Here is a 23,968-nt window from a genome sequence, read left to right on the forward strand (position 1 = left end):
TGAGGATGGGGCAGATGGGTGGGAAGAGGCTGCTGACTTAGGCAAAGAGAGATCAGCCTCACATCTGCCTCCTCTGCCTCAGCCCTGTCCTCCGGAGGCAATTTCTCCAGCTGATGAGCATATTTCTGTATTCTAACACTGAACCACGGCTGTTCTGCTGAGCTCAGCATCCCGCTTCCCAGGCTGGGAGCGAGGCAGCAGGCTGTGACTGTTGTTGGATGGATGAACAAACCCAGGCATGGCCCCAGACTAACAATTTCATCCAAGCGATCAAGTCCCACAGCAGCCAGATCAGCTGCCGTGACAAAGGCAGGCGCTGCGGGCGCCTGGCCGAGCCGAGCGCGGCGTGTGGGGCGTTGCAGCTGACGTCCACCCACTCTACACCCACGGGAGAGCGGAGCCGGTCCGTGATGCGCAGCTCGTGGCTTCAGACGCAGGCAAGGACTCGCCTAAAACGGGGGGGGGGGAAGACCAAAAAAGTCAGGCCTGAGTGAGAATGAAGGGATTTGGCACATGGAATTATCCCAGTGGAAAATGAAGTAAAAGGGAAAAACTGGCTTGATTTGCTCAGAAGTAACATTATCCAGGGAGACGGCAAGGACCGCTTCGGTGGGACAGGCGCTGTGCGTGGCTGTGCTGGAGCGAAGGCTGCTGCCCGGCAGATGACCATGGAGCTCTGCAAAGAGGTTACGCTTTTTAAAATCTCGGGATATAAATCCATGCTACGCGATTGCACAAGTCCTCTCTGAGCCCCTCGGCTCATAAGGTATTGCTGGGCTTCACAGCCCAGAGATTTAATGCGTGTGGGGAGGTGTCCAACGCCCATACGTCATCTGGGTACTTGGTGGGAGGCGCGTCCCCACGAGCTGGACGAAGATTGCTGCCAAAGGGCGGAAATTTTTTGGCCCATTAACAAAGCTCACGTTAAGAAATACAAACTTGATGTAAGGATGCTGACGGCCTGCAGGAACGTGGGGGAAGAAAGCTGAAAGGCACTCAGAGCACAGAAGGTTGGTCAAGGGCCAGAGCAAAGAACGGACCATGGAGATAGCCCAAAGAGGTGCAAGAACAGCAAGTTGGATGAAGAGCAATGAAATGTGGGGTGTATGTAAGAGAAGATGGATGCCCCTTGGCTCCTGCTGGGCTTCCTGAGGGGAGGAGGCTCTGTTGTTGGGTTGGAAGCAGTACAAGATGTAAAGCAGGGTGCCTTTCTGCACCAGCTGGAACTTCACAAGGCGCTTCCTTGCTCCTGTTCCTGATGGAGCGTCTCCAGCCAGGTCCAGCTTCAGAGGAAAGTCCTGAGCCTGCACCTTTGCAAAAAGATTGCTACTGAGATCTCCCTGTTTTGCCTGTAAGCCACCCAAAATCCTACCCTGTGCCATGAGGAGATGCCTGAAGGCAGGTTCCTCAGCTCAGGCCCGTTGCTGCTGGGGGTTATGACTTTCAGTTCTGTGGTACACCACAGCTTCACACAGGGACCTGGGATGGGAGCTCCTGAAAAGCCTGCAGAAGAAATGTTGTCAGTCCCTGAAACACACTTTAATTTTAGAGCTTTGATTTTTTTTTTTTTTTTTTTTCCCCCCCCTGGCTGCAGCTTTGAAGGCTTTTTAATCACTGTCGTGTGGTATTTTGACATCCAGCAGGAACTGCCCGAGCTTGAACATGAGGGCAGAGAAGTGGGTTCGTCTCCTGGCACTGAGCCCCCATCCGGCCCCCAAGAGCAAAGTGAGCGCTTTAAACTGCAGCAGCAGAATCGCAGAGCCTCTGCAGAGGGTCTAAGATTTGTATGCACAGAACTTTGTTTTTCCAACAGCTTCTTTCCTTCTCTGAAAGAAATGAAGTTTTTTGCTTCTCTTCCAGTTCCTCTTCCCCCACCAGTTGCAGCCTATCTGGCTTTTAGCTTCAAAGTGCCCTTAGATCTTAAATCAACTTGATTTAGAGCCACAAATACTTTGTCATGTTCTTTTGGAAGCTGTTCCCTGCCTCCTCGTGCCAATGCCATGGCAGGGCCGGCTCATGGCTGGAGGCAGATGGTGGCGGGAGGGGAGGCTGCGCTTCTGGCACCCCATTTCCTTCAATGCGGAGGAAAGGGGCGCCAGTACCGATGACAACCAGGGATAGGGACAGAAATAGTTGTTGGGTTGTTTTAGAAGCATCAACAAGAATTTTGGTAAGTTTCTTGATGAGCTTTGAATGTATTCGTAGGAATGTGCAAATAAAAGGGGGGATATGTACATCATTTAACCCTACACGTCTCCAGGTTGAGGAGAGGTGGGACAGTAGGTCCTGTGACCTGAGTAAAGATTTGCTTTCCAGCAGCAGGGGAGGGGTTAAATTTTTACAGATTTTCCGGACCAGTAACAAGCCTTTGGAAATGCTGGGGAGAGAAGACTCCAAGGAGACCCGTGCTCACTGTGCAGACAGGCTGGGAGCTGAGTGGGGACAGCAAAGCCGTGGTAGGGGTTTGTTCTCTGATTGGGACCATCCCTCTTCCCTCCCACTCCCCAGCTGTGAAATGGTGATTCCTCTTCCCTCCTCCTCGAGGCTTGGGTGAATTTGAGCTCCCGAAGCTGTTCCATCCACAGAACTCCCCCTCCTGTGCTTTGACCGTCCTGGTCCGCGGGGTTTCCATGTGGCATGAGGAGCTATGGCCGGTAGCCTGCAAAAGGGGTGGCTGTGCCACCGCTCATGCACAGCGATGGCACGGCCAGGCTGCCTAGGGACGGTCCCAGCAGCTGGAGGACCTGTGCCCAGGGTGGGCTGCACAGCACCCCTCTCATCCTCCTCTCTGCTCACCCCTGGAGCGCTGGTGGGACAGGGGAAGGGTGTGCACAGTGGGACCTGGGAGGGGTGGGTGACACAAAGGGACAGGGAGGGAGTCCCAGACAGCACGAGGATGCGGACAGGGAGACCACAGCATCAGTGGGGAGAGCAGGATGCAGCCCACCTGGACCGCAGCTCACCAAGTACAAGACCCCCGAGGTATGCTTGGATGGTGTGTGTCTGGGGTGGTGTCTGTCCTGTTGGGGTGCGTCCCTGCACTGGGACAACTGACTGGGACATGTAGCATAGGGATGAGCCAGAGATCCCTGCAGATGCCACTGCTGGGTCATGTCCATCGGGCTGCCAGATGTGGGTGGATGCAGGTACTGAGGGCAAATCCAGCAGAGGGCCCTCTCGGGGAGGAAGCAGCCCTCCTCCTCCTCCCCTTCTTTTCCTCCTCCTTCTCCACCTCCTCCTCCCCCCCTCCCCAGGCTGGCCCTGGGCTCCCCTGGGACGTGCACCCCGGGGTGCCCGGTGGGCAGGTGGGCCAGCACAGCCCCACTGCTGTCCCTGGGGTGGGGAGCGCAGGGAAAGGGCTGCACCCTTCCAGCGAAGGACTGGATTAATTTTGCTTCTCCTCTTCATTCCTCGCCGCACACGTCGCCTCACTGGATTTTATGTGCAGAGTCCCGCGCAGGCTGTGAGGTGCCGCAGATACACCCGAACGCTGCTGCACCAATGCCTTCAGGACAGCGATGGCCACACAACGCAAGGCTTCCCGGGGACCGGTGACAACCTGTAGCATCCCTGGGGTGTGCACTCCTGGGAAACGTCGGTGAGCTCGCGTACGTTAGCAGGAGAGGACCTGCAGCATCTCCATATTCACCTTCCATCCTCCCTCTGCTGCCCAGCAGCCCAGGAGGTTTCCAAGCCTTTCGGGACCGGCGGCTGCTGACATGAGGCTGCTCCTGATCATTCTGCCATCGCTTTTCTACACTGCTACAAGTAAGTGGCTGTCTTTGCAGGTCACGTCATCCAAAGTGGGGAGGAAATCAGGCCCTTTGACTGGGGTGTTGGAGTGGGGGGTGGTGGGGTGATGTGTGTGTGGAGAATTTATAGCAGGATTTTGATATAGATCATGGCACAGGGATGTTGGCTGCCTGGAAACAGCCGTGCTCCACCAAGAAAGTGCTGTCCTGTGGGGAGAGTTGGTGTGCCTGGTAATGCTGCTCTCAGCACTGCTTACCGTTTGCTTTCCTGGCCATCCGTGTTACCCATAAACCCAGAGATTAGCTGCAAATTGCGATTCTGCCTTTTATTCAAGAGGAGAGAGTAAGCACGGGAGTGGAGGGGGAGCAGAGGCAGCTGCTGCGCTGGTGTTAGTCTGCGAGGGGAGGGAGCGGTGGACAAAAACCAGATCGAAAAAGCAACACTTTTTGCTGGAAATTAGGAAGGGGGATGGTATAACGGCAGAAGCTCCACGCTATTTCCATTTTAGCCTGATTTGTTGTGTTTCACTTTTGTGAATGGCAATGCAAACTGTTCCCTCCCCTGTGGGAGAGATAGGAGGGTTAAACCTTTCTCCCCGATCAAACAGTTAATTGTTTGTGTCTCCTTTAGAGTGGTTTGCTTTGGGTACAGCTCAGCCCACCTCGGTAGGGGAATTACGTGTGGTGTGCAGTGAGAAGGGGGCTGCAGTCCTGGCTGGAGGGTGACGGGGATGCCCCGTGGTGTGGAGAACCTGGGCGCTAGGGACGAGCAGGATGGACGACACATCACCCCAGCCACGTCCTGTGGCTCTGGGACTTTGCTGGCAGAACTTTCATGGTTTCTTCGCAGACAGAGGCGATGCAGACCGAAGGCATGTTTCATTCAGCCTGTTAGTTTCTAGAGGATTTAGTCACGGCTGTTTTCTTGGCGATGTGTGGGCTTCGTTTACAATCCTGGGTGGCCCTCGTGAAAAGTCGAGACAGATGCTGAGGTTAATCCCGGCTACGTTTGGCCGCCTTCTCTGGCTGTGTTTCCTTCTGTGGCCCTGCAGAGCCGGGGCAGGAGAGTCCCTGCTGCGGCAAGGTGCCTCTGCCCACCCCATCCCGCCTTTGCCAGGGAAAGTCAGTTTATCTAATAGGCTGCATCATCTCAAAATTGCCTGTCTTCTCAGCGTTTTACCTTGCCTGAAACACACTTTTCCTCTGGTTGTTTGTTTGGTTGGGTTTTTTTTAATTATTTTTTCCTTTTATTATTATTTCATGTCCTCCTCTGCCATCTCGGGCTGTTTCTCTGTTGTCCTGCGCGGTCCCTGGTTTCTCTAGCCCTGAGGGGGGGGTTAATGCAGAATGAGGTACTATGGGGGTGGCTGGAAAACCTCAGTTCAGCTGGGAATCTGGGGCTTGAGCATCATTCCTGGAAAAAAAAAAAAAAGAAGCTATCTGTGTTTATATGTATAAATATATATATGTATAAACTCCTCTCTTTTAGTATTTACATAGCTCCATATGTGGATACGCTCTCTGCAATAGGGACCTGGAGGCCCTGGAAAGGTTTCTGTTGCCTTCTGTGGGTTCTACATAAATTCAAACTAAGAAAACAGCAAGAAACCTGTGTGACATGACAGTATGCAACAGAGAGCCTCCCTGGATAACTAGAAATGGAATCGAGACAGGAAAAAATTCCTCTGGAGTGACTTGAGCTCAGCTCTTAGGGCTGGGGTCAGATCTGATTCCGTTTGCAGTACTTGGAGAGGGTGAGGGACGTGCTTCCCTCTGCAGGGCTGCAAGAAGGCAAGAGTCAGGGGTCTTGTACTATCCCTACCTCCCCCCCACCCCACTGGTTTTGGTTTTTTGACTCTTTCATGTCCTAAACCACTGTATTAAGGAGACACGTTTTGCCTTACAAGCCCAGCTCCCTGCCAGCCATCACTTCTGCTGCCTACAGGGGCAGGACCCAAGGGCAACTCCACAATCTCATTCCTCCTGCCACCACTCTGGCCTCTTTTAAGAGGTTTCCTATTTGGCAGATTTGCAGAGAGATGCTCTTAATTGCCCCTAATCTTTGTCCAGGTTTCAATTCACTGATTAGGTGTATATCTCGCAGGGATCCTGTGGAGCTGTGCCGAAACCTGCCGGTGTGAGGGGGGGACAGGCCAGCTGAGATGGCAACCGAGGGAGCAGCAGGGCCACTGTGGGCGTGCTTAAAGTCACGCACGTGAGAAAGCGTGTTAAATAGTTCAGCAAACTTGTTTCTTGACAGGTCAGCTCATGGTCCTCCCAGCAGACTGAAGGCTGTCTTCAGGAGTGCTTGGGCATCTCTTTGCGCTGGCTGCAGCATGGCAGGAGCTGCCCCTCCACCTAACGCAAACCAGTGCCAGCGCGTTTTGCATGTGGGATGCTGTGAGGGAGTCAGCTGGTCCCTGTGCTCACGGGGGTCCTGAGCAAATACCATCCCAGGTGAATCGTTTCATGCTGATGGTGACATTTCTGTTGCTTCCCAGCAGGATGGAGGTTGGCACCTAGAAAGCCCTGTTCATTTTGGAGCAGTGCGAGCAGGGAAGCTGTGCACAGGGTCACGCACGGCTGGCAGAGCCTGGCACCACGTGTCTGCAGGAGCCCACGCCAGGGAGCAACATCCATGGGCACTGCCTGCCCTTCTTTCACTCTCCCTGGGGTATTCCCGTAGCACACACCCCAGCACACACACGCCATTCCGAAGTTGATGTAATCTGGAGAACACCAGCCCTCACAGCTCCCCTCTGAGCTTTGGGCAGACCAAAATTTGCTCTTTACAAGTAAGACGCTGTGGTGCTGAGTGACTGGTCCATTATCATGCAGGAGATCTGTCTGTGTCTATCCTCTTGGAGACATTTGGCTTCGTAAAGCAGAATCGTGCTCAGAAGTATTTAAAGTCACTGATGCTCTGCACTAATGAGAGGTCTAGGACACGGCTAGCTGGTAAGGGGGTTAATTCCCTGGGAAATGCCACTGGAGCAGGAGCTGCCTGAGCTGCCTGCACCACTCACCGGAGAGAAACGGCCAGATCCCAGCTCATGTCTTCCTTCTTTTAGGTATATGTGACATTATCATGACATTTGCAGGCTGGGAAGGGAAGAACTCCAGCACAGGCAGCAGCCCTCACCCCCGTCTCCAGTGCCATGTCTGTCACAGCCACGACTCGTCTGTTGTGTTATCAGAAGGAAATAGATGTTCTTGCTCCCAGCTAAAGGAAAAGATCATGCTTAAATGAGTTTTCAGTGACAATTTTTTGCAATGTTTAATAGCAGATACTCTTTTTAATGTCCCAGACAGTAATTCATTTAACAATTGTTACACGTTTCAGTGTTCTGCAGTAGCACGTGTGATACCCCCGTGGGTTTAGACACATCTGATACAGAAGTATAGCCACAAGCATTTATAAAAATCTAAAATTACCACTTGGTTTGCAAAAAGACTAGTCAAAGGCAGGCACTTCCAAAACACAGATCTCTGAAAGCCCAATGTACTATACAAGCTGTACCAAGGCCACAACCCAGATTTTTTTACTTGGGGTTAAAAAGGGCATGGCTCTTTCTGACAGTGCAAAGCCCTCTGCACGGGAGCTCCCTGCAGTGTCAGGTCAGCCCAAGGGGTCCCCAGGCGGGGAGGGAGAGCTGCCCCCCGCCAGGTCCCATGGCCCAGGCAAGGCGATGGCTCAGCCTTCACAACCCTATAGAAATGGGGTTTCCCTTCATGCCCCACACTGCCCTGTGGCTGGGACATGGGGTCCCAGCCGATTCAAGGTGGGGGACAAAGAGGACAATGGCGTGGGTCTGTTAAAATGTCTTTTGGACCCGCTTTACAGCTTCAAGTGGATGGAGATCCCTTCCAGAGGTGCTTGGAACGGCTCCAGTTTTCAGGAAAGATTTATGGGGCCACAACAGATTCTACTCCAAATCTTCAAACACTTTGAATCATGCTGATTAAAGCCATCGGTTTTGCAGATTTGGAGTCCTTATTTTCCCCTGAACAAACATCCAGATGCATCAGTGAATCCCTGGAAAGGCTTGCAGGACCCCTGGCCGGTCAGAGAAGTCCAGGCAGGGATTCAGGCAGTGTGCGCTGATTACATCTGTCTCAGCCAGCTATTGCCAAAACTGGGGATGTTTCTAGTCTAATGGAAAACTTCCTCAGGTCCAGGGGTGACCCATCTGTGGGAAAATGTCACTGGGGCGGATGGGGTACCCACAGTTCGTCTGCTGGGGCAGCCAGAGGGTACCACGTCCATGCGATGCTGCCCACAGGGGCATTGCGAGTCCCCACCAGTCACCCCTGCATTCTCTCCAGTCTCCGTCACGCCACAGTGCTTGCTGATGGGATGGTGAATGGGGGTGTGTGTGTGAGTGAGGCAAAGTGCTTTTAATTATAGTATGCACCATTAGCCATTAATAGCCCGGCAGTTGGAGAAAATCCTGAGTGACAAGCTGCCCCCCCAGCCGTGTTCCCCCGGTGCCTGATGGCTGCCACTTCCCGGGGCCTTGATCAAAGCTGGCTGTGGAAATGTTTAGCTGGATCTGAAGCGTGCCTCTGCCACGGATAATTGCAGGATATTAATGAACAGGGCTCTAGAGCTGGCTACCTTTGGTGGCTCTGATGGAAAGGACTCGGCAAAAGGGGAGCCTGAGCTGCCCAGACAGCTTTGCACTGGGGGACGGAGCGGCGCCTCTGGGAGGGGGGTGGCCTGGGGAGAAGGGATGGGGTGGCCAGTTTGTTTGGGCTCTCCATTTTCATGCATTCCTCAGCAGAACTGTCTCTGCCTGCACGCCTGGGCTCCAGGGTGGCGTTTTGCAGCTAAAAGTGCTCTGAAAGCAAGAGTTTGGGTCCTTCTTTTCCCCCGGCGCACGCTCGTGCCTCTTCGGTGGTCTCCAACACCCCGTCAGCTCACGCTTGCTCTGGCCGGAGCGCAGTCTTGCGGGGCACCAGTGTGGCAATGCTGGTCCTCGGCAGCAGCGCAGGCACCCTTCAGCCCCCCAGCCCCAAAAGTCACCAGAGCTGGCCACAAAGTAGGATGCAGCCCCAGGAGCTCAGCACCCTGAAGGCAACGGCACAGCATCTGTGAGGGGTCCAGGGGTCGGAGGTGATGCCCCAGCGCTGAGCATCTCCTCTTCCTTGGGCAGAGCCTCCTCTGATCCACTCCCGGCAGGACAGGCACATGTGTCCCTTGGGGCAGTTTCCCTGTGGCAACCTCTCCGTCTGCCTGCCCCAGGCCCTGCACTGCAACGGGGAGGATGACTGCGACAACGGAGCTGACGAGGAGAACTGCGGTAAGCAGCAAGCCCCTCGCAAAGAGGGATGCCCTCTGAGTGAGTAACCCCTGAACCCAGGAATGACAGGATCTGGGACCACAAGTGCATTAGAGCAGAGCTTGCTCTTCCCCTGGGAAGCATGAGGAATCCTGGATATGCTCTGTTTTCCAGCCGCTTCCCCACCTATTGTGTTTGCACACCATCCCAGCACGCTTATCCGTCAGGGATTCTCCCGGGCTGGGGTGCCCCGGATGTACGTAGCATCATTGCTACAAGGTTGGGGCTGTTATTTCTGGGCGGTGGTAGAAAGACAGAGGAGCAGAGGGGCTCTGCACTACCACTAAGGACACACGGGCTCAGCAGATTTAAAAACACAAAATGAGTTCCTTTTTTTTTTTTTTTTTTTACACGATGCACAGTGCCACTGTGGAGCTCTTTGCTCAGGGATGCTGAGTCTGGGAGCGGAAATGAGTTAGAGACAGGACAAATGCGTACCCTCTGGGAGCTGGTTAACCGAGTGGTTTGGATGCAGCGTCTGGCTCAGGATATCTTTAAAGTGGGTAGTTGGGGTGCTAGAAATAGAGGAAAGAAAATTTTATTGTGGCTGCGCTTGGAGACACGCCATGGGGGCTGGATGAATCCCTGTTCTGCCCCGGTGCAGCTGTGGGGCTGGAGCCAGATCTCAGGCTTCGTGCGATGCAGCACCCTCTCCCGAGGCTGCCGGGGTTTTTGCTCCGCACCGATGTCCGTGTGCCTCTAACGGTGGTCCCCACCCTCTGCCCTGCAGTGGATGACAGCGGCTGGCTGCAGATCTTAGGCGACATGCTGGCTGCCAGGAGCGGCAGGATGGTGGTGGAAGACGAGGGTGATGCCTGCTGTAAGCCATCCTTCCCAGGGCCGGGCATCCTTCCCCAGCCCATGGGTGTCCCCTGCCCCGCATGGGCCCCCTGTGCCCTCCCCCCAGTGAATCCCCTCTGCTTGCTCACAGGGCTGGAGCTCTTCCCAGAGCGGTGCCGGTGCTGGGGAAGGGCTGTAGACTGCACCGAGCAGGACCTCACCACTGTCCCCTGGGTCTCCTCCAACGTGACCAGGATGTGAGTAGCAGCGGGTGCACGCACCCCTCTCCCTCGGGAGACACACACATGGGACATGCACTGCCACCCAGCAGGAAAACAAGCTTAGAGGGAAGGAAATAAAACCCCTCGCTTTTACTTGTCCCTGGATCCAAAGACGCAAAGAGCCCTTTCCACGCCAACAGACCACTCTCTGCTGAGCTTCAGCTGCTCGCTGCAACCCTCCCACAACAGCACTGAGCTGGGAGCAGGGATCGGACGCATCCTGGCCAGGATGAGGGCTGGCGAACTGCCTTGGCTGCCAAGCCTCCAACCGAGATGCACAGGGTTGGGGACTGTCGGGAAGGTTCAGGGCTGGGATGCCTTTACACCTAGCAAGGGCTCAGGAAGGGAGGAGAGCGTGGAAAAACCCATCTGCAGCAAATAATGCTTGCAGATTGGGCAGGTGATTAGCAATGTAGCATTAACAAAGAGCAGCTGCCTTGTATTTTGTTTGTATTGCACAAGAAGAGGAGGTCTAGGCCTCCTCTCTGTCCTAGTCTGTTGGCCCTGGGTTTGATTTTTTTTCCTTCTGTTTTCCTGCTAGGGACCTGAAGAAAAATAAAATCCATTCTCTGCTGGACAATCAGTTTGCCAGGTACAGGAGCCTGAAGAAGCTGTGAGTATCGCCTTCTTTATCCTGCTCTCCGGCTTGTTTGTGATAAAAGGGGAGAGCGGTGGATGCACAGGTCGGCAGCGGTGGGGCCATGTGTAGAGGAACAAGTGTGTGAAGCAGCTCACAGCAGCTGCTTGTGACCGTCAGGCATCTGTACTTTCAGCTTCCTTCCCTCTGCATGGAGTAAATGAGGCAGAGGGGGGGAAACAGCCTCTCCAGGGCCACCTGAGACAAGGAGCCCGTGGCAGAGCAGGGGCTGCGGTGTGGACCTCCATCCCCGAGCACTACTGGGGACAGCCGGCCCGTGATGCTGGGCAGAGAGCAGCATCACATCTGGTGTCCTGCAGATGTGGGCTCATCCCTCTCTTCCCCAGTGATCATGGACCCTGAGAATCCCTTAGAAAACCTACTTTCAGTCTCTTTTCTGTTCTGTTGGTTTTGTTTTTTTTGTTTTTTTTAATAGGTTTTTGCAAAAAAACAAGATCCGGTTGATCTCACCCAAAGCCTTTGCCGGACTTTCTCAGCTTAAAATGTTGTGAGTAAAGTTGTCTGTGTTAAGGGGCCCTGGGGAGGGGACTCCTGGGACGGACACAGTCCTCAGCTCCTCTTGGCGTGAAGGCTCACAGCACAGCCGGCTCGAGGCCATGTTCTGAGTCCTTTCTCTTGTTCCCGCAAGAGTCTGTATCAAGCATGTTTTAAGATGGAGTTGCATGTATTTTGGGTGAATGTGGAGCAGAGCAGAGGCATTTTCCCTCCTAGAAACATGGCTGTTCCCGTTCTATCCAGCCTAAGCTGAGACCCTGTGTTTGAGCTGCTAAGGGAGACGGTGCCATGGGCACCTAAAGCCAGGGGCCGTGGGCAGGCTCGGGAAAAACAGCTGTAACAAAAGTGGGTTTAATTGGCAGCGGTGGCTGAGGATCACTCTCCTCCTCTGCATTGGTTCCAGGTTCCTCAGCCACAATAGGATCACGCAGCTGAAGCCCCGGGTTTTTGAGGACCTGCATCACCTCGAGTGGCTGTGAGTTCCTCTGCCGGTCTCAATAACATCAGAAGATGTGACTGATCCAAACTTTTCCTTGCATTTACCATAGTTTTATTTCCTTAGCAGGGGAAAAAGTGGATATGATGGTTTTGGGGTGTATGTGGTAGCATGCCCGTGCTGGGGACCGCGGTGGTGATGGGTACGATGCCTGGCTGGGTCTCCACCTCCTCACCTTCCCCACCAGCTCTGGAGACCAGGGCATGCTTGGCCTCTGCTGTGGATCTTTTATGAAACTCCTGTTGGAGTTTCCCTCCCCTGTTACTGGGGTCAGGTTTAGCACGGACTGGATGTTGTCTTGTCCAAAGTCTCACTGTGGCGGGCTGGTCCCCACGGGGGCTCCCCTTGCTGGTGCGGAGTGGCAGCAGCAGGGTGTAGTGATGGGCTTCATGCAGAGACAGCCTCAGCTCCGGGGCTGGAGCACCGGAGGTTTGTGTATAAAAGGCTTTAAGTGCGCTGTTAAACATGTAGATTTGCAGCTCCATCACCTTGAAAAATCTACGCCTATATTGAAAGTACAGCTAATATCCTTCCCCTCTGTTTATTCTCAAAGGCTCTCTTTGATCTGGGCCCGTGTGGTTTTACACACGGAGCTTATAAAGATTTTGCTACAGAAAAGAAACCGTAAAGGCCACTTTACAAGGTGGTTCGTTCCTGTTCTGCGTTTGCAGGAACAGCTCGGGCAGATCTGCCACCTCCCCAGGCTTCCCTCCTCTTACTTGCCATGGGACCAGCTCAGTTATTCCGTAAATCAAAGAGGGAAAACAGAAGGATGAGCAGCTCACAGAGGGTGGTCTGTGGTGCAGACAAGCCAGAGGACTTTTGAGAAGCCCAGCACGGCCCTGAATTCCCCAAATGGTTTCTAATTTATCTTTATTTCACAGCAGAAGAGAGGAAAAATCCAACAGACCCTGACTGTGAAGGAATCCAGACTCTGCAGCTGGATCTAACGCTTCAGCCTGGGCTGCCTGGGCAGGATTCAAAGAGGGGGGAAAGGGCTTCAGAGGGGGGCAGCCCCCTGCCCAGGGATGGGAGTCCATGGAAGCTGGTGGGGGAGAAGGGATGGGGCCCCCTCCTGCTGGGGCAATGCGAGTGCGAAACACAGGGGCTTCCCACCGCCTCCTCACCTTCTCTGGGTCCCCTCCTCTCACTTCTCCTCTTCTCCTTCCAGGATGCTGGACAACAACAGGATTGCCACCATCATCCCCGCGACGTTTGCAGGGCTGAAGTCTCTGTATTTCCTGTGAGTAGGGGTGGGCACAGCCCTCCCCAAGGTTTGGGGGGAACCCCACTCTGTGGGTGTCTGCCTGGTACCTCCTGCATGCCTTCTCCAGGCGGCTTCTAGCCTTTTCCAGGGTGAGTCAAGGATGCTGTGGCTTCCTCACTTTCCCCAGGGTGCAAGGAGTGATGGTACAAGGGAGATGCTCACATTTCCAGGAGCTGCAGGGGATGCCCGACCTGGCAGAGGGAACCAGCAGGCTTTGCTGGTGCTGCTGCTCCTCTGTGCCATCTCCTGCTCTCAGCACACTCTAGTTAAAACCAGGGTTATTGCTTTTGCTTGGGACAGGGACAGGCAGGTTTCTGGGGAGTTTGGCCTGAGCAGGGCCTCAGCACTAACTGATGAGCCGGACAGGTAGTGGTGGTCGCAGTTTGGGTTGCGGACCGCTTTCCTTGAGTCAGCGACTGCAAATAGGATCCAGTGCTTTCACAAACTACAGCCCTTCTGCTCTTCTGCTGGCTGTTTTCACACCAGGTCATCTCAAGCCAAGGGGTCTCTAAGGTCCAGCCATGTCCAAGACGGATATACAGGATAACAAATTTGCTTTAGCCACCATAAAAACAACTTTGCAATTGCTATAAGATGACTTTAACACATTTTCTATAGTCCAGAATACAGATCGGAAACCTTGGCAGCAGCCTGGAGTCAGCACTAGGGGGGAAATTTGGCTGTTGTAGTGGAAAAAACACATGTGTGTGAGTGCACAGATGCACATATATATTCACGTATGTCTGACCATGTTTTAAGCTGTGTTCCCTGGGTGGACACCTGCAAGTAGAGTGCTTCAGCCACAGCTGCTGGTCCGGACTCGCACCATCTCTGCTGGAGAAGTAACTGCTGGAGTTGGCTCTAAAAGCCTGAAAGTTGGGTTTGGGGGTGTGCAGGACTCAGTAACCACTGTGCCTGGGGCTGGGGGAGCTGCTGGCATGGGGGAACGGACCGCAGCCGGGGCTGGCCATGGGCTTGGGGAAGAGGGGCTGTGACCCTGGGACTTTGCTCCTCTGCAAAACCTGGGTAGCGCTCGGTGTCCAGAGACTTGTCCCCGCTCTGTCCCCAGAGGAGGAGCCATGTGGGCTGCAGAGGACAGCCCTGGGGGGACGGAGCTCCCCTCGGCCGCACGTTCCCGAGTTGTAGGCAGCAGCGCCGCTCTGCTCCGTGACGTACTCCGTTTATCCTTCCTGCATTTTTGTTAGCAAACCAAATAAACGAAAACTGCGGTCGCTAAACGTGCAGTGAGGAACACTGCGCACAGGCATGTGCAAAAGTGCTGGGAAAAACACCAGCGGGAGTTCAGGCTATAAATTTGCCTTTACTGGCTGTCACTCCAGGGTCATTTGCTGCTGCTTTTATGTCCTATTCTCCCAGTGACGTGCCCGTCACAGCTCACTGGAGAGCATCTCCCACAGCTGCCAAATGTGCCTCGTATCGTTACCTTTACATCAGAAGGTGACTGAAGCTCGGCACTGCCATTGATAGCCACGTATGCCTGGGGCGGTGGGAGCTGAACTCGCCCTGTGGTTTTGCGTGGCCGTGGCTACTCTGCCGGGGTGTGTGGGAGCCGGTGCAGCCGCAGCCACGCTGCTCTGGGCTGGCTGCACCACCGGCCCTGAGCTTCCCCCCCGGAGTATCTACACGAGCAGCACATACAGTGCAGATGTCCCTCCAGGTGAGGCCACGGAGCGGCAAAAAGCCCTTGTGAAACACTGCGTGGTCCGGGAGCAGCAGCAGGACCCCAGCTGTGCACAGGGTTGTGTGCCGGGCAGATGTACGGTGCTGTGACCTCATTTTTTCTTGTTGCCTCCCGACCAGGTACATGCTGAACAACTCTTTGACTCAAATACCCAATGCCTCCCTCTGTGCAGAGATGCCGAAGCTCAGCTGGCTGTGAGTACCCTGCCTGCCGGCTGCGATGCCGGGCTGCCCGCGGGGTAGGCAGGGGATGCTGCAGGCACTGCTCCCGCTCTCCAGCCAGGCTCCTGGGGCAGAGAAGGAGGGGAAAGTGCTGACAGCATCCCACAGGGGCTGGGGGTGGAGGGGGGCAAGTGAGAGGTGAGGGATTAGCCCCCAAGGACGGTGGGGATGGAAGGGGAGAGCCTGGGGCGGTGGCAGCCACGATTGCCTTTCTGCAGGGAGCTGGAAGGGAACAGGATCCGGACGGTGAGCAGGGCTGTCTTCCAGGAGTGTCGTGACTTCACGGTGCTGTGAGTACCACGGGAGCCCCGCCACGGCCCCCACTTGCTGGTGCAGACCCCGTCCCATTGTGGGCACATGGAGGGATGGAGAGGGGGTAGCCTGCACTCAACTGGGCTCCCTGTTTCCCACTGATCTGGAACAGATAAGGAGCTGCTGTGTGGTGTTTAATGGTTTCAGCCCATGTTTGTACACAGCATCAGCAGTGCAGTCACCTTCATGAAGTTTGTAGGGACTTGATCAGGGGCCCCAGAGCCTTTTCCAGGGGCTCTGTGCTGGAGGATGGCTGATGCGGGGTTGGGGAACTGGTGGGCTCATCCCAGAGCTCTGTCACCAGCTCTTCTGGTGGGAGATAGTGGTAGGACACGGCATGGAAAAACTTTCCTATGGTGTGTGACTACCAGAGCTCACAGCCAGCCCGGCCTCTTCCGCTGGCATTCAAATCCCCTAAAAATATCCCTGAGGAAGGCCATAAAGCTTCTGAGCCAGGTCTCTGCATGTCAAATAGCATCTGGCTCTGTTTCCTCCCCTCCTGCCTGGAGCCTGCTCCTGCCTCATTCCCTCCTGGCCCCAGGGCTGAGCTCTCGTCCAGGTGCCCTCCCGGAGCTGACAAAAGCAGAGGATTTGCATTGATGATGCACAGGCCTCTCCCAGGGTCTAGTTTTCCTCTACATGATGGTCATATATTTCCCAAAGAGATGTATACAGCCCCTGGAGCCTCAGAAGTTAAGGACAGGAGAGTTGTGCACTATGTAGATGTTATCCATGAGCACAAGTCCACCAGTGGCCACAGGGTGGTGGCAGGAGAGCAGAAGTGGGATGGGGAGCCAGCTGTCCTCCTAGGGAATAGGCAATCACGGTTACCCAGAGCCCTGGGAATGTACTGCGGGACCCTGTGCCAGTGCTGCCAGATCAGAGTAAGCAAGTACATCCAGGGTTTAGCTGGACAGTAGCTGATACGGCGCTGGGATGGGATTGGCTCCAGCAGGAGCTGGTCCCCTTTCTCCTTCCCCAGTCATCGCTTTCCTGCGAGGTACAGCAGATTATGCCCCTGCCCCGAGGGCAAACGCGGCAGCAGCACCCCAATGCTCATCACTACCCTGTGCAGGAGCAGGTTACGTGGCCAGCAGCAGAGCGGAGGCACACGCTGGCCCATGGAGAGGTGGAGATGTCGATGAGGTGAAGATCCCCTTTGCGGTTTACCTGGCAGTCCCTGGGGACTGATCTTGGGCCTCCTCTGACCACTGGCACACACTGTCTCTGAGGATGAGTGCTGTGGAAAGGTCTGCTGTCGCTTTCCAGTCGAAGATTGCTGCACAAAGATCCTGTTCCCCTCTTCTGCCTTTCTTGGAGAAGCCCCAATAGGCATTTAATCCCCAAAATATGCACCCCTACGGCTTTTTCTCCAGTGAGAGCTGCCTGCAAGCCCCCAGTGCCGGGTGGGTGAGCTGCCGCCCCGCCATCCATCCTTCCTCCCACAGCCGAGTCCGTTGGCTTTGATCAGCAGCGTGTTTCCCGGGGCTGTTATGGCAGTGCCATGGAAACGTCCGTACAGGCAGACGGACGGTATAAACACGCCCTGACCATGACACCAGCAGAGGAGACAGGGGCTCATGTTTGGGCTCTGTGGGATGAGCCGTCCTGGCCGAACTCCTCCATCTCCCCCCATCCTGCCCAGCCGCACCATGGACCACATTAGAACGGGATGCTCTGGTTGGTGTCTGAGCTCAGCAGAGCCCAGCTGCTTGATGTGAACCTCCACCAAGGAGCACCGTCCCTAGGTCATGGCACTCATGGGGTCTCCTAGTGCCTTCAAGCATGTGCCATCCCACTGGCCTCTGCTCCTGCTGTTCTGAAACTTTTTGTGTTTCTTGGTGCACCATGCTGGGTTTTTGCCTCTGAGCACTTGAACCAGCCCTGCTCATCCTCCACGCTTCTGATGGGCTCTTCTCTGAGCTGTGGGCTTGCGTGAGGTGGAGCCTTGCACCTGAGAGCTGGGCTCTGGCTCAGACTTTTCCTACAACAGCGGAGCATTTGGCTGCTGGAGGTGATGGTTGTGGCTCGGTGCATTTGGGAGGGATGTGGCAGGGTGAGCGCCGTGCAGCGCTGGCACCCCTGGCTGCTCGTGGCCAGTCCAGAGATCAGACGATGCTCCTGAAGGGTGTGCAAGATTGTGCCGTACCCACATGCTCTCTCCCCTTCCTTCTCCTCCAGGATCCTGCGCAGAAACAAGCTCAGGTGGATTCAGGACGGGACGTTTTCCAGGCTGAACAGGCTGGTGGAGCTGTAAGTTTCCAGCCATCGCCTGCCCCGAGCCCCCTGTTCCTGCAGGGGTAGGGGTCTTGCTTGAGACCCCTCTCTGCCCCCTGCTCAGGGCACCTCGCTGCTCAGCACCCTCGGGTGCAAGACTCGGTGCTCTCAACCACTTCTCAAACACTGCTTCTCCTCCACACAGCGACCTGTCATCCAACAGACTAGACCAGCTCTCCTCCTCTCTATTTAACGGCCTGGCTGAGCTCCAGCAGCTGTGAGTACCGGGGGTGCCCATGCCCCCCCCTGCAAGTACCGGGGTGCCCTGCAGGACCCCTGCACCTCTGCATCGCGTTGGGTACACGTCCTTGCTGTGTGGTCTCTTCACTCAGCAGTGTGAGCACCTCAGCGGTGGCCCCGGCAGGACGTGCTCCCTCCAGGAGGGTCTGCCTGCAGACTCTCCGCTTCGGGGTTGCAGACCCATCCTGGGGAATGGGGAGTGCTGGGAAAAGCCATAGAAAGACACCCCTTTGCCCTTGCTTCCAGCTACTCTGATAGCTTCCAGGTGGGAAAAATACTAAAGGCTTGTCTCTTTTCAGGAATATTTCCTACAACCCCTTGAGAGAGATCTTGCCTGGCCAGTTTGAGAGCCTGCCCCAGCTACGGTCTTTGTGAGTCCCGCAACATCGACTGTGGCAGCCCCAAAATCAGCCCAGGGCCTCTCACACCTTCCCCTGTGCTGGTTTCCTTTTGTAGGAGCTTGGAAGGGCTGGAGATCCCCAACATCCACAACCTGACCTTCCAGAAGCTGACCAACCTCTCCCACATGTGAGTGGGGGGAGCGGGTGGCTGCTGCTGCCTCCCTGGCACCCGTGGCTGAGGGTGCTGGGTGCGGGGAGGGACGGCGGTTCACTCCTTACACCCGTAAGCAAGTTATTTCAGCCCACTGGAAGCCCCTGAGTGTGATGATACTGCTTAAATCCCCCCGGGGCAAGAGGGTGGCTCCTAGCTGGGGCTTACTTAGAGCAACGGGAGCGTTTTGCCCATGGGAAGGGAGCACTTTGTAGAGCCACAGGTTCTCCATCTGGGTACGCATATGATACGAAGAGTGATTTGGATTGCTGAAGGCGCGCATTGCGTAGGTGATGTGGGAAGGTAGGCTCGCTCAGCCGAGGCGCGCACCAGTAGCGAGCTGTGTGCTGAAAGCTGTGGTTAAGTAATCCTATTAACGGCCCTTTTGCTTGGGTCTGAGATAATGACCCAAGAACCCCAGCGATGTGGAGATAGACAGGCTGGACAGGCATCGTGCACAGCATGGAAACAGGACCGCACAGCCAGCTGTGAGTGCTTCGGCTTCTCTTTGGAAGGAGAAAAAAAATAAAAAAAATCATTAATTTTCTCCAGATGCACATTTTAAAGTACCTGTAATGAAAGACAACTACATCTTCCTTTCCATAATTGGTCTGTTTGCACTATAAATACGGTACATTTTCTACCTGACTTGCTAATAAGCAATCATTTTCTCTCCTTTTATCTATAATTAAGCAGAAATGAGCCTCGCATTTCAGTTTTGTAGTCATTTTCTAATGCAGAGTTTTGCTAAGCTTATACGGGTTGGCTTTTATAAGGCTTGAAAAGATTAATCTGAAATAACATGCAGGGGAAAAAATGTGAATCCCTGTTAATGGAACTTGGAGGATTTGAATAAGGGATTGATTTTTAAATGTTAGTTTGTGAGAATCATGGGTTGGAGGAAAACACTCTTGTACTTATCGGCTGACAGTGCTGAATAGGGGCAGATTTAAGAGCACGGCTGTGGTATGCAATCCAAAAAGCACCGGGGTGCCTCCAGCTGGTATTGCGAAGCCTTCAGGGTGTTGCTTGTTTAGTGTCCAAAACCAGCTGCAGTACTGTGCAAACGGGAACCCCGCTTTGCTCAGCTCCATCACGCTCTGTGTGTCCCCCACATCCCTGCCCCGGGTGCTGGCACTGGGGGGGGCTGTGTGCTGGCATCGCCCGGTCCCCGCTCCCACCCTGCTCTGCCACTGCCTCCTTCACTGCCTCCTTCCTCCCCCTAACCTCCCCATCTCCCTCCCCCCGCTCTGTGTAAGCCCTCGGGCTCTTGGCTAGTGCGGGGAGCGGGGTGTGGGGGGCAGCTCTTCTCCCCCCAGACAGGGAAAACGGTGGCCGAGGGGTTGGAGGGAGCCAGTGCAGGCAGGCAGAGTGCGGGGTGCGGGGCAGGGGACTGTGCACGCCAGACAATGTTTGCTCCTGGTCCCGGTCACAGCTAGGAAACCTTCCCCCTTCCCTGACAGCTACTTCAAGAAGTTCCAGTACTGCAGCTACGCACCCCATGTGCGCAGCTGCAAACCCAACACCGATGGCATCTCCTCCTTCGAGAACCTCCTCGCCAACATCATCCTGCGTGTCTTTGTCTGGGTCGTCGCCTGCCTCACCTGCTTCGGCAACCTCTTCGTCATCTGCATGCGGTCCTTCATCGTGACGGAGAACAGCCAGCACACCATGGCCATCAAGTCCCTGTGCTGTGAGCTGGGCAGAGGAGGGGCAGGGACCAGTGCGGGGAGTGCAGAGGGAACGGGGGCAGATGAGCTGCTGCCCACCACCATCTCCCCAGGGAGGACCTGTCTAGCTGATGCCAGCCCTCCCCGGCGCAGCCAGGGCCTGTTTGCTGCCATCTTTCCCTTCATGCTGTTGGCAGATGGGTTTCTGGGCATCCCTCTGTGCCTGAGGCATCTTAGCCCATGCCCTCGCGTCTGTGCTCGCAGACACCAGCAGGCAGCTCTTTTATGCACGCATATATATATATGCATAAAGCCAATGGCTGCCCATTCTTTGATGGGTTTATGGCCATGGTGTTAATGCAGAGCCCACTGGTGGTTTTCTCAGGGTACCTTGTTTCCCCCCCTCCAGGTGCAGATGGCTTGATGGGCATCTACCTCTTTGTCATCGGAGCCTTCGACCTCAAGTACTCAGGCGAATACAACAAGCACGCCCAGGGCTGGATGGGCAGCCTCCAGTGCCAGCTGGTGGGCAGCCTGGCCATGCTCTCCTCCGAGGTGTCAGTCCTGCTGCTGACCTACATGACCCTGGAGAAATACTTCTCTATTGTTTTCCCGTTCAGCCACCACAGAGCCGGCAAGAAGCAGACCATCTCAGTGCTAGTGGCCATCTGGCTTCTGGGCTTCTCCCTCAGCATTGTCCCCGTGTGGTGTAAGGAGACCTTTGGGAACTACTACGGGAGGAACGGGGTGTGTTTCCCACTGCAGCCTGATCTGGACGAGCGGCCCAGTGCACGGGGCTACTCCACCACCATCTACCTGGGTAAGGCCACCTCGGGACTTGGGACCCCGGGGTGGGGATGATGTGGGGCAGGACAAGCTTCCCTGGTGGGACTGAGGGTGCTCAGCCCAGCCATCCCCTCCAGGGTGCTGTGGGAGCCCACGCTGCCTCCGTTAGTGGGATGTCTGACTTTACGGGGCGCTGCCATCCTGCTGGGATTGTGTAAGACGGGGGTGCCAGCTCTGCCCTACACCCCGGGCTGGGGAGGGTCCCTGCTCCAGCCTGGTGCTGTGCCCGGTGTCACCCCGGAGCTGGGCATGGGCAGTGCTGGGCTAAGGCTGGATTCAGAACCAGCCGGGGCTGCTGAGTGTCTCTGCCCCCTCTAGTGATAAAAGCAGGAGTAGTCCTGCTGCTGCCGGCTGTGCCACCGATCCCAGCTTGAGAGGTTTGCACTGTGGCTATGCTCAAAGCGAGATTTCTTCCTCTCTAGGCTTGAATCTCGCAGCCTTCATCACCATTGTCTTTGCCTACTCTGGCATGTTCTACTCCATCCACATCACTGCGTCCAGAACAGCGGAGAGAGGTGTCTGCTCCCGGGAAGTTGCCATCGCAAAGCGGTTCTTCTTTATCGTCTTCACCGATGCTCTCTGCTGGATACCCATCTTTCTCCTCAAGCTGCTCTCCCTGCTGCAGGTGGAAATACCAGGTGAACCTCCATTCCCCACAAGGCCCTAAAGCAGAGCCCACTGCTGGCTGCTGCCTGCCGTGATCCCCTGGGTGGAGGGGACCCCTTGATGTGGGTGCTGCCGAGTTTGGAGCTCTCTTCACCCACATGAGGGCTGCAAGGGGAGATGGACAGCATTACTGGTTTCCCTGGGCCACTGTCTCTCTCCAGGGAGCAGCAGTCATCACCCCCCATGGGGGGATACCCTTCCAGCCATGAACCCATGATTGGCATGGCCCCACTTTGCTGCGTGGGCTGGAGTTGGTGGGTGACCCCTTGACAGGGGACAACCCCACCCCCCACCCCGGCTGCCTAACGTCGTGTCCTTGTTGGCACAGGCACCATCACCTCTTGGGTGGTCATCTTCATCCTGCCCATCAACAGCGCCCTGAATCCCATCCTCTACACCATCACCACCGCCTCCTTCCAGGAGAAGGTGAAGGGCTGTTTGCAGACCAAGCAGCTGGAGCTGTACGAGTCCCGCAAGAGCTTCACCCTGGCAACACTGCAGGCCAGCAGCGCTTGACCTTCCCCGGCAGCACAAGGATGCCCGTGGCTCCCCAGCCTGCCAGGCACTACCTCCAGCTTCACAGCTCCACAAGAAAGGGCACGATCAGCTCTGGGATGCTGCTGGGTTGGAGAACTGCTAAGCACGAAGGTTTCCTCACCAGCCAGTAGATATTGTTAGTACTTTATTAATTACACGGATGGGAAGAGCAGCCCCGATCCAAGTCAAACAATCTGTTGCAGTTTATGCGATACAAAACAAAAGTCCCTTAAATACAAAATACACATCTTTTACGTGAACATCACCTGGCACTGAGCTCTACTGCCAGAGTTATATATTAATATTCCAACTGTACAAGTATTTATAGATAGAAAAAAAAGAAACATTTTAAAAAAATATTAGGAGAAAAATCAGACAGATAGGACGTGTTATGGCAAAACTGACACTGGGAATCGCTCCCGCGCGTGGGTCACATTGCCTTCCAGTTGGAACGATGTCTGGGAACTTGGGTCCCTGCCTGAATGGAGAAACCAGGTCAGGTCCTGGGTGCTGTTAGCTACGGCAGACGGTTTCTCTGTGGAGGAAAGGGAGGGATGGGAAGGGGAACAGACGTCGCTGCAGGGAGTCGCATTAGGGAAACAGCTCTGCACCCAGGAAGGATACGGGTTCTGCCACCTATAGCTGCCCAAAGAAGGGTGAATGTAGGACAACTCCACCTCCCCACCTTTCTGTAGAGGCCAGGAGGGGATGGAGCCTGGCCTGAGCAGCTGGAACGTGCTTAGCCCAGCTTGGGCTACCCTGCTTTGCTTGCTTAAAGGAAGCAGATGCTGCACAGTGAGTCGGGACGAGCACAACCCTGCCTTGGCCAAAGCTTTCAGCCCCGAGTGCTGTTGTGGTGCAGCCGGTGCTGGCAAGGCTGCTCTGCCCCAACAGCAGCAAGAAACTGGGAGCTGCTGCACTGGCTGTGTCCCTCCCTCCCACAGTGCCTCCTCGTAACCAGCCCCGTGGGGTATCGCCAACTACCAGGACAGCTGCTCTGGGGCTCTAGACGTGTCCTGCCTGCTCCAAATGATGGGTAGGCTGGTTTCGAGGGACGGGCTTGGCTTGGGACGTCATCCACCCAGCCCCCACTGAAGCCTAATGCCCAAAGCAGTGCTTTTAGCCAAGTAACAGCAAAGCACAGGACTGGAGGGCTTTTTCTTCTCCTATGAAATTCAGCACCAAATGTAATGGCAACAGGTTCCTTCTGCCACTCGACAACAGCTAGCTCTCGAGACATATCTGGATATCTAGATGTAACCCCCCACTTTCCAGAACAGCAGCCTCCTCCACTACCAAACAGGTTCTCGCAGTGACCCCCGGCTGTCCCTGCCAGGTGACACCGCACATGCAATTCACCCCTCGCTGCCCACCCTTCACTCCCCAACAGCGCTGTGACCTACAGACGCAGCACCATCCTCCCTGTTCGCTTCTCCCACACCTCCGCACCCTTCTGCTTCGCTCCACGCACCTTCGCCCCTACGGCTGCTCCCGGGTCGCATCGGGGCACCCAGCTCCACCAGGGCCAGCTGCTTCCCAGCCCTGCCCGCAGGCTGCCTTCCCACAGCCTCTCTCTCTCTCAGTGCTCGCCAACCCCTCCTGTGGGGACCACGGGCTGCACGGCTTCACCTCTGTGGACAACGTGCTGCACAGCACGCTTGAGCAAGGGGTGGCTGAAGTAGCAGCAGGATGGTGGGATGGGGAATGCCCAGCCCAGGGTAAAGGGATGCTTATAAATATGTGCCTGCGAACATGCCAGCCTCTGCCTCCCCCTCCGCGGCCAGCTGCCTGCATGGCACTCCCCTCCAAGAGCCCCAGCCCAAATCCACCGGCAAGTCCACGTCAGACAGGACAGAGCATCTTCCTGGCACCTC

General features: G+C 55.4%; 1 protein-coding gene across 1 annotated transcript in view; it reads left to right on the forward strand.

Moving 5' to 3' along the window:
- The window catches only part of LOC104282577 (relaxin receptor 2-like), a 57,504-nt gene extending 35,431 nt beyond the window's left edge, over positions 1-22,073 (forward strand). The window contains exons 3-19 of the mRNA XM_009880681.1: positions 8,909-9,055; positions 9,825-9,914; positions 10,026-10,131; positions 10,697-10,768; positions 11,229-11,300; positions 11,712-11,783; positions 12,976-13,047; positions 14,893-14,967; positions 15,213-15,284; positions 17,488-17,559; positions 17,729-17,800; positions 18,123-18,194; positions 18,280-18,351; positions 19,839-20,068; positions 20,455-20,865; positions 21,314-21,529; positions 21,886-22,073. Of these exons, the coding sequence (XP_009878983.1) occupies positions 8,909-9,055; positions 9,825-9,914; positions 10,026-10,131; positions 10,697-10,768; positions 11,229-11,300; positions 11,712-11,783; positions 12,976-13,047; positions 14,893-14,967; positions 15,213-15,284; positions 17,488-17,559; positions 17,729-17,800; positions 18,123-18,194; positions 18,280-18,351; positions 19,839-20,068; positions 20,455-20,865; positions 21,314-21,529; positions 21,886-22,073 (2,111 nt within the window). The remainder of the gene's footprint in view (positions 1-8,908; positions 9,056-9,824; positions 9,915-10,025; positions 10,132-10,696; positions 10,769-11,228; positions 11,301-11,711; positions 11,784-12,975; positions 13,048-14,892; positions 14,968-15,212; positions 15,285-17,487; positions 17,560-17,728; positions 17,801-18,122; positions 18,195-18,279; positions 18,352-19,838; positions 20,069-20,454; positions 20,866-21,313; positions 21,530-21,885) is intronic.
- The last annotated feature ends 1,895 nt before the right edge of the window (positions 22,074-23,968 follow it).

The sequence above is a fragment of the Charadrius vociferus genome, unplaced genomic scaffold (genome assembly GCF_000708025.1).
Source record: "Charadrius vociferus isolate BGI_N301 unplaced genomic scaffold, ASM70802v2 scaffold473, whole genome shotgun sequence".
NCBI classification, from domain to species: domain Eukaryota; kingdom Metazoa; phylum Chordata; class Aves; order Charadriiformes; family Charadriidae; genus Charadrius; species Charadrius vociferus.